Source organism: Melozone crissalis, unplaced genomic scaffold (genome assembly GCF_028551555.1).
Source record: "Melozone crissalis strain CALT ecotype California unplaced genomic scaffold, PUWL_Pcris_2 ptg000016l_1, whole genome shotgun sequence".
NCBI lineage: Eukaryota > Metazoa > Chordata > Aves > Passeriformes > Passerellidae > Melozone > Melozone crissalis.
Window position 1 is genome coordinate 42,400,946 of NW_026535794.1, and position 12,801 is coordinate 42,413,746.

A 12,801-nucleotide genomic window follows, 5' to 3' on the forward strand; every position below is an offset into this window, starting at 1 on the left:
AGAAGTCTTTGGTACTGCCCTGGGAAAAAAAGCAGCAAAGTTTCACCTTGATGCAGTTTGCCTTTAGCTGGTACTGGTAACTCTTCACTTGGATCTGTACCCAGAGATCCTGCAGCAGGGAGCTCCAGGCCCACCCCACCCACCCTAAAAGCTACAGTAGCTATTCCCAAAATTTTCAGTCCAGCTCTCTGGGGAAGCCAGAAGAGGAAAAAAAAAAAAAAAAAATCAATCAGTGAGAGAGTTATTGCAATTCTCTCTGAACAAAAAAACCCAAAACAAAACAAAACAACTGTTGACTTCTCCAAATCACACCCTGAATCTCCAAAGCTGTGCTTATTTCTTTTGGAAAAAGGTACCACTTCTAACAAATTCAAACTTTATTCCCTTAAGGTTTCTCTATGGGAAGGGGCAAAAACACTAAGTCATTTCACAAGAAAGTAAATCGAAAGGGTTTGATTTTCCCTGTTTCAATGCTCCTCCTAACCTCTTCTGTTACCTAGATTAGGGGCACTGATAAAAAGAAACAGCAACTTTTTTCAAACTAATTTAGCTTTCAGGTGAAAAGAGGTAAAAATGAAATTCTCAATAACAGGATACACTAAAGGAAGCCTTGCTTTTTATCTAAACTTTACAATGACCGCACTAAGCCACTACAATGAAAAATTTGGTTTAAACTTAAAAGAATTTTTGTGCATTTTCATCAGCTTCACTTTGTGCTGTAAAATTACTGTGTTTCAGTAAAAAAAATACACAGAAATGCCAAAAAAGATGCAAACTTGCTCTTCCTGGCGAGTGAATCTCACTCACTTTCATAAAACGTTCAAAGTTGTCTGGGAACAAGATGCTGTGCTCGCCAGTAAATCAAACACACTGAGGTATAAAAAGGAGAACAGGAAAAAGTTCTCTGCTGCAGCAGCAATGAAAAAAAAAAACCAAAACAAAACCAAAACCAACAACAACAACAAATGTCCCTCCCTCCCATGTCCCCACCCACAGAACTGCAGAATGGTCAAGAACACAAATTTCTCTACAAACACCTACTACCATTTTCTCCATTTAAAAAGTTACATAGCGCCTTTCTTGGCTTAGTCTAACAGAACTCACCACACAAACCACCTAATGTGCACAGCAATTCTCGTTTGTGCATGAAACCCCATCGGGGGGAAAGAGGTAAAACGTTCTGAACTATGAGTATGTGGGGATGGGGAAGGGGGCGAGAAATCGGGGAGGGAAGGGAGGACAATGAGGTAGATAGAATTCAATTTTACAGGCTCACTCCCTGCAGAAAAGGTAAGTACATTCATCTGTAAAAAAATTAAAGATGAGGTAGGTTTGAACTAACGTTGTATTTTTTCATTTTCTCTTAGAAGAATTTCCCTGAGACAGTTTCTTCCTAATTCAAGCACAGATTAGAAGACGAGAATTCGATTGTTTCCAAAGTCGACCACCACAATCATGCCATCAGGGGTGACAGCTATACCTGAAGGACGGTCCATCTGACCAAAGCCGCTTCCCTGAGTGCCAAACTTGCATAAAAAGCTACCATTGGACTCGAATATCTGCACCCGGTGGTTCCTGGAGTCGGCCACGATGATGCGCCCTTCCTGATCCACCGCCACACCCTGCGGGCGCAGGAACTGCCCGTTGCCGGTGCCCTCGGAGCCCAGGAAGCGCGCCGACTGGCAGTCCGGGTGGATGACCAAGAGGCGATGGTTGTTGAAGTCCGTCACTACCAAGTGGCCCTCGTGATTGAACGTCACGCCTCTGGGGGAATCAAAGTGCTTCCAGAGTACCCCTTCGAAGCCGTACTTGTTGAGGAACGCGCCGTCGGGCCCGAACAGCTGCACGCGGTGGTTCCTCGTGTCAGAGACCAGGATCTTGCCCTCCCCGTTGACGGCCACGTCCCACGGGTAATTGAACTGCCCGTTCTTCGTTCCTTTCTCCCCGAACTTCAGAATGAACTGCCCCTCGAACGTGAAGATCTGGATGCGATGATTGTCCTTGTCGGCCACGACGATCCTGCGCGAAACGTCGCAGGCCACGCCGGCGGGGCGATCGAACTGGCCCGGCCGGGAGCCCAGCGTGCCAAACTTGTGATGGAAGGTCCCGCACGGCTTGAACACCTGGATGCGGTTGTTGCTGCGGTCGGCGACGATGATGAAGCCCTCCTTGTCGACGCTGACCCCCCAGGGGCGGCAGAGCTTGCCGTCGCTGTCTCCCTCGCTGCCGAAGGACAGCCCCGGCAGCCCGATGCCGATGTAGCTGCGCCCGGACTTCACCATCACTTTGAAGGGGCTGTTCTCGATGTGTTGGTTGCACATCATCACCGACACCAGGTGCTCTCCCTCCAGCTGGGGACGGTAGCTGACCAGGTAGGTCCCGTTCTGCTGATCGCTGACGTCGGCCCCGAACAGGTTTCCATCGGGGCCCATGACCACGGCAGAGATCATGTCGCCCCCCGAGAGGCGAGGCTCCCCGTCGTGGTCGTAGCCGATCACGGTGAACGAGGCCACCTTGCCCTGCAGAGCGCGCTTGAGACCTTCCCCCGTGGCTTTGGTCAGGGGAGCGAAGGCCCCGCTGCTGACAAAGCCCATGGATTTGATGGCCATATACAATGCCTGGTCAGGGGGGGTGAACATGATCCTGTCGTCCTCCTGTGGCTGGAGAAGGCCTCTGACGTTCTTCAGCTCCTGCACCTGAGCCAGCATGCGGTCCCGAGCCAGGAGAATGTCCATGGTGCGACCCTCCTCCAGGACCTGCTGAACAGCACTAATGGTGTTATCCAGCTTGTTCAGGTTCTGACGTAACTTTTCAACTTGCAGGTAGAGGGACTTGGCCTTGACTTGGCGAATCTTTTCCACCTTGTGGGAAATGGGGGAGAGAAAAGTGCACTTACATCAGGAAAGACAGACCACAGAGATTTCCTTCAGTCTCCCTTCTACATAAAAGCCAGCTGGACAGTTGCTATAGCATGCTGACACACAGCTGCAAAACAAACCTCTGAAAATCACAATGCAGACAAGAAGAAACAAGGAAAACAAATTACTTATCCAAATTTAGGATTATTAGTCTCTCCTACCCTCCAGGCAACACCATACATTCCTACTCTGCAGATCTGCTGCATCAGAGTGACATTTGAGAGTGAGAATCACTTGCTTACTAGTAATTATTTGCTTCCACAACTGCTATTCTGTTTTCTAGTTGCAAGGTACTTGACAGATCATCCAAAGGCACATCTCATTCAGCCCCCAGGGAGGACAAAAGTTATTGCAGCCTCTCAGAAGAGCAGAGGCTGAGGCTTCACTAACCAGAACTTAGACTAGTTTCAGAATGTGGGTTGCTGTCCCACTGGGCTGAGCTGGGAGGCAGCTAATGCACATGGGCTCCTGTCATTCCCTCGCCTGCCAGAACTGTTTTTGTGTGACTGGATAACACCAGACATCTATCTCCAGGGATTTTTAGGGTCCAATTATTTTAATATTTTCTTGTAAATACTGGCAGTCAACCTGAGCTTGTGCTTTAAAACAGGATGTTTTGTGAATGTCACTTCAAATAACACAGAAGGTTGCTGCCAGTCCCTGCTTGAGGGACTGAAGTTGGTGCAAAAATGCCTGTTTTGTAACTCATCTATATAAGTCTGTGTCTACCCTTACTTGTGAAAAACCACTTTGGACCATCTGGCAAAGACACCTGCTGCTGCATAAAACTAACGTAACGCGTCTTTGTTTTATTGTTGCAAAAGAACATTTCCTGATGTCTGAATACTTGCTTGGCCTCAGAACAGTATCTGGAATGCATTTCAGTGAAGGAAGACTCAATGTCTGAGGATTCCTTGATTAGACACTGACTAGATAACATATGTACAAACATGCTGTAAATTGAGGTGTGTAGGTTTTACCAAGCTGTAAAAAAAATCTGGAGATACTTCTTCCAATCAGTAATGCATCCAAGACACATTACTGATCTTAGGTCTTTGCTAAATCCATAGACTCAGCCCTGGTATACAAAATTGTTTATTAGCATGCTTGATACACAGAGTTTGTTTTGCTAAAATGATTTACCACCATGTTCCCTTCTTAAAATAAAGTTTTTCAGCTTGAAGAGAACTTGCTGTCAGTGCAGATGCTCCAACAAAGTGCATTTGTACAGCACAGTAGGATAAAAGAAGCTCAGGTGCAGATCTTACTCCTCCTGTACTAGGAATACCTTAAAAGAGAAAGCTGCCAAGCTTCCTGCAAGAGGTTAACAGTGAAAATCCAAATCCAAACTCTCAAAAAAGCAGCATTCAAAGAGCACTAACTATATAAAGTGCAATTTTAATCTTGCTATTGACACTTACAAAAGAAAACAAAGCTTCTTTTGCAGGGGACCATGACCACTGAATTACTTTTCTGGAACAAGAAACTTGCCTGTTATTTCCTTTCCACCTCTCAAAATACCACGCATGCACTGTTGAACTGAAATGAGCATATCACTTCAGAATTGTGCAGATACTCTTTTCTTATACTAGTTCAACAAAATTGCTTAGAGGCAGGACGCTACCTTGATTGACAGTAAAGGTTTTAAAGGATGGGGACAGTGAAAGTTGGCCTCACAGAATTTCTACCAGCCTTTCTGAAAACAAAAAAGGACAGGATAGGATATACAGCTTTGCTCCTGTTCTTTATGAGGAGTGGATCAGAAAGCCAATTATACTATGTACCTAATTCTAGAGCAGGTATTTTGAATATGTTGTTCAGAGGGGCTCTCCTCTGGGGGCAGCTGCAGGGCCAGCAGGGGGAGTGCCCAGCCCGGGTGTGGGGCTGAGCAGCTCCCGGGATCCAGCAGCAAAAACCCCACCAGCAGCTCCAGGCAAGGAAACCTGCAGCTTCCCTTGGATATCAGAATCTGGCTGTGTAGTGATTTGAGCAATTTTTCAGTTTGAAAAGCACCTGTCAGCAGTACAAACCACAAATGCAAGGGTGCATACCTTCCAGAGCAGCTCACACTCTCGCTCTTCCAAGGCCTTCTTGTGTCTAGTGGTCACTACCTTGACTTCAGACTGTACCACCTTCGCTTTCATCTCGACTTGCTCTGCCACAGCCTGGGCCTGCTCAATACTCAGCTGGGGAGAAAAAAGACACACACACTTAGGGCTTGACCAAACCAATTAAAAATACACCAGCAGACTGCTGCTTACATTTTACATTGCATGCTACGCCTTCAGGTAAAGGCAAAAAGAGACAACTCTTAGTTTCTTACTAGGCCTTCTTCACCCATTCCATACACTGCAGCCTAAAATCTCTAAGGATTCTTTAAATACATCTATTACATGGAGTTTACACCTTCATTGTGCCTTGCACCCTCACAACAGCACTCAATGCCCTGTGCAATTGCAGCGAGCAGCTAATGTGGTGAACAAGAGACTTGCACAGAAATTCATACTCATGTTTTCTTCCATGTAGAGAACTCAGCTTTTCCAGCCCCTCAAAATGGTTCCCTGTTGTTGTGTGATGTTCTAGTAAAAAAATGACACTGTAGGGAACAGACTGTGTTATCTATGCATTTGAACTGCACAGAAATACCCCTAAAAGAGTGTGAAGATAATAAATTTTAAAAGAAAAGAACAAATGGTTGTCAGTAAAAAGTATTCACATAGTTATTCACACCTTGGGTAGAGGTGTAAATTATTTCTAATATTCAAATTATTTCTAATATAACATTGCAATGTTAATATTTTAAAAATATTCTGTAGTAGTATTCTGCAGAATGAACCCAGAAGAAGCATGTCTCTTTTCCCTCCCTCAAATTAAAAATGGTTTCCCCAAAAAATCTTCCTAAACTACTCCCAAGTTTCACAAAATATTACAGAAAGGGGCATAAAAACAAAGACTGAAGGATCACAGTTCCCAATGGAACAGGTTCAATAGCAATGGCTAACAACTTTTTCAACCTTTGTCATACAGTGAGCCAGCAGATGAACCTGTGACCCTAGAGAGGTTAAAAAGATTGTAACTTATTAGTTACAAAATTCTAGAACAAGATGACGGCCTATGAAGATATTCAGCCTAAAAAAGAGAGGAGTTCTTACAAGTATTCACACACTTGAAGGGAGGGCACTGAGAGGACAGAGCCAGGCTCTTTTCAGTGGTGCCCTGTGACAGAACCAGAGGCAATGGGCATAAACTGAGTCAGAGGCTCCCTCTGAACATTAGGAAACATTTCTTTTTCTCAGACATGCAGGCTCATTGAAATCAGCGAAAAAGGAATTTAAAGACTTTACCATACATTCAGAACCTTCAGGAAGATGCCCTCATTTAAACTGTACTTATGAGGATGCACCAATCTTGCAACAATCTATGAACTACCCAATGTGATCCAGCATCATCTGGAAGGTCAAACAGCACACAGTCATATTGCACTAAATTGTTGTGAGTATTTTTGAACTCTCCATTCAGCAGCATCTAGTTTATGCCAATCACTGGAATGCTAAAACATTAAAACTTAAATATAGTGTTACTTGGACATTTCTCATATCAGGTAAGTTATTTTAGGACACCTAGTCTGAACTAGACTTATTCTTTCAGATCACATAGGAGATCCTTTTCTGAAAGAAAAAGGAAGACTTAACTTAGCCAGGTGATTGCTCTCTGGAGACAAGCTGAAGACAACCCTGACAAAATCAGACAAGACAACATTTCCATTTTTACTCCAAAGAATTCTCCTGCAAACTGTCAGGGGAAAACAGGAGTGCTGCTTGACAGCCCAGGGCTCAGTAAGAGGAACAGGTCTTTGACCTCTCCCTCCTTCATGAATTCACTACAGTTTTAACAGGGAATGTCTTCAAACTCATACAGCCTATATATCCCACTCCCACTGGAGGCTGCCCTGCCCTGCCCTCTCACAAAGCTTCTGGCAGGCAAATTTGACAAAAAAATCTCATTACAGTATTTAGCGAAGTAGACATGAAGTCACAATTGGCCACGGATTAAGACTTCATAAAAGCCAGTAGGCTCAGACCCAGCTAAAAGAGGCTACATGTAATACTGTGCCTCTACCACCTCTTTGCCATTCAAATACAGAAGCTGTCCTACAGCAGGGAAAAAGCATGCATTTTTTCCAAAACAGACCTGGATTCCCATCAAGTACAGCAAAACACCTTCCTTCTCTTGCAAAGAGAAAAAGGTATCACCTTGTGAAGTGTCAGGGAAACTATCCACTCATATTCCAATTCTAACAATCATGTCTGTGAAAGCATAAAAAATCTTGATTTACTTATTTTTGCTTTTTGTACTCAGTACCAATTTAGAACTATGATCTATATGCATCCTTATTATACCTTAGGGACAAGAGCAATCCCAACTTCCCTCATTAATCCCCACTAAAACCAGAGTCCACCTTCCAAGAATTCCATCACAGCAGGAGAGGTAGTAATTCCCTGTGGATGCTGGGATCTTTCAGCTATAGGAACCAGTTATGCACAACCAGCTGTCTACCAGCTACTGATGTCATCGTCTGGATTTATTTTTACTTGCCCAGGTATGAACAGCTTAGATCAGTGGGGGATGTCCAAAATGCTAAGATTCTGATATCATCCAGGATATTGGTGATGTTTTGGTAAAATTCAGGGGGCTCTGCACTCTGTGTAAATAAGCTAGAACAGCCAAGGAAGGCTGACCAGCATCAAACATGCAGAGGTATGATGGGGGGAACAGTAATACAAATTTATCTATACCTGAAGCAAAAGCCAAGAGCATTAAGTACAATTTTTGAGAGTCTTCTTCACATGGAAATTCCTTGTTCACTTTGATTACTGTAAGGTGTCAGAGTTCTGCTATGAAAATTCACTCCTGCTGTTCTGCAGGCATTTTCTGTGCTGAACTTTTCTTGGAGAGGTCAGCTTTTTAGGAAGCATGTTGAGCAGCAGTGCTCCTTGTTCTGGTCAGACATCATGCAATCTCTTTAACAACAAATCATTGTAAAGAAGAACAGCTTTTATCATGCTCTCTCCTCGTGGCATGTCAGTTTTTCCAGTAATAGTGAATTAGATGGTCGATCAGTTCACACACTAAGACAAGGCCTGTATTTATCCAAGAATTCTGCTGGGTTACTGAATGTGAGATGGAAAACAACTGTTTTGTTTCCTGCTGTTGGCCAATAAAGTAAATCATCTCTTTGCAGCTGTACCTCTCCACCTGTGGCTTCTCAGGGCTCTAAAGATGGCCAACACCACTTCCCATTCTATTAGACATGTCACCAGTGCCTTGTGTTTGTTAAAAACAAGTGAAAACAAGAACAACACTGCTTTGCAGTGTATCCTGTAAACTTTAGGGTTGAAACTTACTTGAAAGAGTAAAACTGAAGTAGCAGCAGTCCTTGTGCAGGTGACACGTTCCAGGGGGCCACCACCCGAGGACACTGCACACAGAGCTCCCAGTGAGGCACACAAACGTGTTTGCGTGAAGGACAGCAATGCAGACACCCATCACCAGCTGCTGCTACCAGCACATTTCAGTTTTGAGCAAAAGCTGAAGGGCAAAGCTGTGTCAGAACCTGGGCGTCCTTCACAAGCTCCCTATAGGGGGGACACCTCTGTGAGCTCCCCTATATCTACATTTCACCACCTGAGGGAAAAACTATTGATGATCTTGCTCCAGTGGCCACGGCAATTGATGGTACAACATGAACCTATGCAGAAACCAACTGCAAGAGCCAGAAGTAGCAGAGTAGCATTAGAGAGCTTGGCCATGCTTCTGGATGCCTATGCTGACTACAGAGGTGCTCAAATCAAGATTTGCCATTTTGCAGAATGGCAACATTCAGTAATTTTTTGTATTTCCCGTCTTCTGTTGAACAGTAGGAACTACAGCCTCAAGTTACAAAAAAAAATTAAATTATTTCATTTTTACCTAAATATGCCTAAGGGATATTTAATGTTCTAGACTTCCAAGTTTTCACTAGTGCTACTTTGTTATATGAAAAAAAAAAAATCAGAAGCATAAAACGCTCCAGGAGAAAAAAAAAACTGTTACAAAGCTTGTGCTCTGAAGAGCTATGACAGAGGTGCTGATGCCCTCACTGAATGGTTTCTGCTGTGTGATACTCAAATTAAATCAGTATGTCCACAGTTATGCCCACTCAGCACACAGTTATTTGAAGAGGCCACCTCAGGTCTCATAAACAGCAGGGTGATCCAGGTGCTGAGCCATGATGTTAGATGACACCAATTTAGTCCAGGAATTTATCCAAGTGGACAAACTGCAGCACCACACACCACAGTGGCTGCACCATGAGATACATAAAGGCTGCTTATGGCAACTGCACTGCAACTCATCAGTGCTGGCTTGCATGAACATATTTGAAAAAGTCACTAGGATTTTTTAATTCCATCCATTCAAAGACGGGAGGGAGCTATAATTTTTCAGCCATTAATTCCAACACTTAAGAAGTTTCCTAATCTCAAGTTTTCCAATGAAGGTGCAAACCTCTGGAGAGAAAATTCAAATTCAAAAGCATTTGAACATTTTGGTTCTACTCAGGAATTCTTCAGTATTTGAGGGGTGAATGGACCACAGGTATTGAATAAAGAATATTAAATATATACTTTCCTACTTCACTATGGAGGATTTGCAGTTTAACCATTAAGGAATTTAAGACTAAGTTAACCCTAATCAGAGGGGAACAAATAGCTGAGATGCTTCTTCTCTCACAAACTCCTTTCTGGATTTCAAAAGCACATTAACTACAAAAAAAATCCTGAAGGAAACTTTTTGGCATGTCTCAAGTTAGCCCTCTTCCACCAAATGGAAGGTGTTCCAGCCATAGGTAGTTTGTTTTCAGTTCCTTAAGGCACAAAAAGATACGGTGGGTTTGTTTCACTAAACTTCTCCAGTTACTTATCACTGAGCCATGCAGGATAAAACAACCAGGACAAAACAGTTGGCTTTCTCCAGCATCAAGAACTTGGTGTTCTTACAGTAGAAAAATTAACTGGAAGATCCTACACAATTGCAGTGAAAGGTACCAGGATTTGCAGTAATACAGGTGCAGCTATAGCACAAACCACAGTAGCTGGACCAATTTAAAGGTTTCAGTCTAATGTGTGTAAACACTACAACATCCTCACTTGAAGTTCCTCACAAAGATAATTTTAAAAGAAGCTTTGATGGAGGGAGGGCTAGAGGCCAGGTTAATTCATGCCAGATACAACTAAACAATCATTTTGGTTTGTGCTGCAAGAACAGACTTTTTGCCTACAGTTTTAGGCAGAACTAGTTTGGACAGTGACACATGTCAAATCCATCTTCCCCAGTAACCATCTGCTCATATGCTGCACTGAGGAACTCACTGAAATACCACACAAAACAGAGACTAACAGTACAAAGAAATTCAGCCTCTTGATACAAATCCCAGCTTTAGAAAGGCACAATTGACTCCATTTTGTTGCCAAAGCTTCATTTCAGATTCTCAAACCTGCAAGCCTGACTTCAAAGCCACGCACAAGGCTGCCTGAGCTAACTCAATGTGACAACCCCAAAGAGATCCCTTGCAGCACAGCAGTGCCATCCTTCTCAGGTATCGACCTCCCAGCACACACATCCATATGGCAACCCACAGGGAAGCTCCCACCCAAGGGCAGAGGCTCAAGGCAACAGATCAGCTTCCTCCTCTGGCCAGCTGAGTTTCTTACAGAACCCCCTCACCCCCTGGAAAGGTGTTAATCTATTTCATACCACTTCCCCCACAAATTTGGGAGGGAAGCTCCTAAGCCTTTCATGACAGATAAGAGCAGCTCCTGCTATGTTCTGCACATGGCCAGTCTCACCAGGCAGTGAGAAGCTTGCATGGTCAAGCACCCCAGCAAAAACAATTATAGGCTCAGCTAAGAAAGAATTTATTTTGTTTTCGAATAAACCCACTTTTTAAGATATCTGAGCTGAACAGATTAAAATGTACTTTGACATGTTCACCTGGAAATTGACCCTAAATGAACACGAGCACTCAGTGCTTTACTGTTACGCAAGTGCATTAGATTACATGCATACATCCATACATATATATACAGTTACACACGTATAGATGTATTTTAAGAAGGTGACATTTTAAAGAAGCCATCTATCTTTCACCATAACAGATTTACGTTCAGGTTGTGACCTAGTCCTTGGAAAAAATTCTGAAAGAAGACAGCTAAGTGTGCACTTTCGTGAGGTAAAACAAGGCAGCGGGACACGCTCCCCACACATAGAAAGGCAGCAGTCCTGATTCCTCCCACACCATTTATCCAGCGTCAACTTTGGCTTTCATATCACCCTGTGAATCAATCTGAGTCTCTGAAAAGGCTGGAAAAGTATCCCAGCTAGGAGTATAGCTTTCTGCTGAAATAAGAAAAGAGTCCTACCAGCACCCCAGCTGGATGTTGCTGCTTCATTCCCTGGCACCATCAACAGTCCTTGCAGCACTGCAGCCAAGCAGCCAGGGGGCTGACCCAGCCAAAAAGTAAAGCCACAGAAAAGCTACCCTTTCAGCTGGATCAGTTCATCACACAGGCACAAGTTCTCAAGTTAGAGACAGGCTCAGGAATGCAGGCCAGGACCATCACAGCACAAGGAAGCATGGACGGCTTTCCACTGCTGCTGAAATATCACCAAGGGGAGACAAAAGCAAGCCTCTTGCTCTTTCTTACAGAGGACTTCAACTTCCTTGAACAGTGATGTTTGGACTCTTCTGGAGTGACAGGCTACATCAGGCTTCAGTGGATCAAGAGGTTGAAATGTATCCCAACTCACAGCATTTTTTTTTTAAAGTCTGAAAAACAATCTTTCCTCCAAAGCCACAGGAAGAGCTTAAATAAACATTTCTTCCTAAAAGCCTTCAACTTTGCTTAACCAGATACTCTCCAGCCAGTTGACTCATGGCTTGATTTCCTCTCTCCTGCAAGGCCGCCCTTCAAATTCCACCTTTCCCCATTTACTCTCAACTACCCCTCCCCATCCATCCTCAACATCTCCTGCCAGGGGAGCTATCACTTTCAGAGCCTATTAAGAAAGAGTTTATGGTACAGCAGTATGTATCAGTCCCACTAAGAAGTGTTACTACAATGTATTACTTTTCAAGCCTCTCAGAGCTCCAGTCTTATGTCCCTCATATCACAGCTTGTACTGGCATTTAATTCTCTGTTGGCTATTTCCATACTTTTAAGAAAACCACCCAAGCCAATTTATTTTAATTTAGAGGCTACTTATTTTAGAGTTTGTTTTGAATTCATGCTGACGCACTGTCTCCTCCCTAGGATAAACATGCAGCTGCACAGCCATATTGTCCCAAGAATAAGGAGAGCTGTGCTCCATGAAAACTTTGAGTTGAGCACCTCTGCCTTTAACAGCATCACATGCTCTTCTGGCTGCTGCTGATGTTGCTTCAGGAGCAGCTGGCTTGGGCTGAATAATTTTCCCATTCCTGCACACACAGATTTTCACCCTGTTAACTTAATCACTGATTTGTCTGCTCACTACTCTTCTTTTGTGCAGTGGTCCAGATTAAGAACCCCACTAAACTAATGAAACAACTCAGCTCTTGAAAACATGGTTCATTTTACAGATCTTTACACAAGCTGCTCAGCTAATACTTCCACGACAGCCTCTTAAGCTGGATGGGCTGCAGCCAGACCTGGGCAAAGCTGCATGAGGGAAGTTCAGTAGAGGTAGAGTTGCTTGTTCAAGTCACATGAGCATAGCCAGTACCAAGAAACTTTTACCTGCACCATCAAGCAACAGTCAGCCCACCACAATGGCAGGAGCCTTCAGCATGAAAGGCAGAAAAAGA

The 12,801-nt window shown here is 43.8% G+C and overlaps 1 protein-coding gene across 1 annotated transcript in view; it reads right to left on the reverse strand.

Moving 5' to 3' along the window:
• Positions 1–1,409: 1,409 nt before the first annotated feature.
• The window catches only part of TRIM71 (tripartite motif containing 71), a 54,103-nt gene continuing 42,711 nt past the window's right edge, over positions 1,410–12,801 (reverse strand). Inside the window, exons 3-4 of the mRNA XM_054274268.1 lie at positions 4,970–5,104; positions 1,410–2,861 (exon numbers count right to left, since the gene is read on the reverse strand). Of these exons, the coding sequence (XP_054130243.1) occupies positions 1,410–2,861; positions 4,970–5,104 (1,587 nt within the window). The remainder of the gene's footprint in view (positions 2,862–4,969; positions 5,105–12,801) is intronic.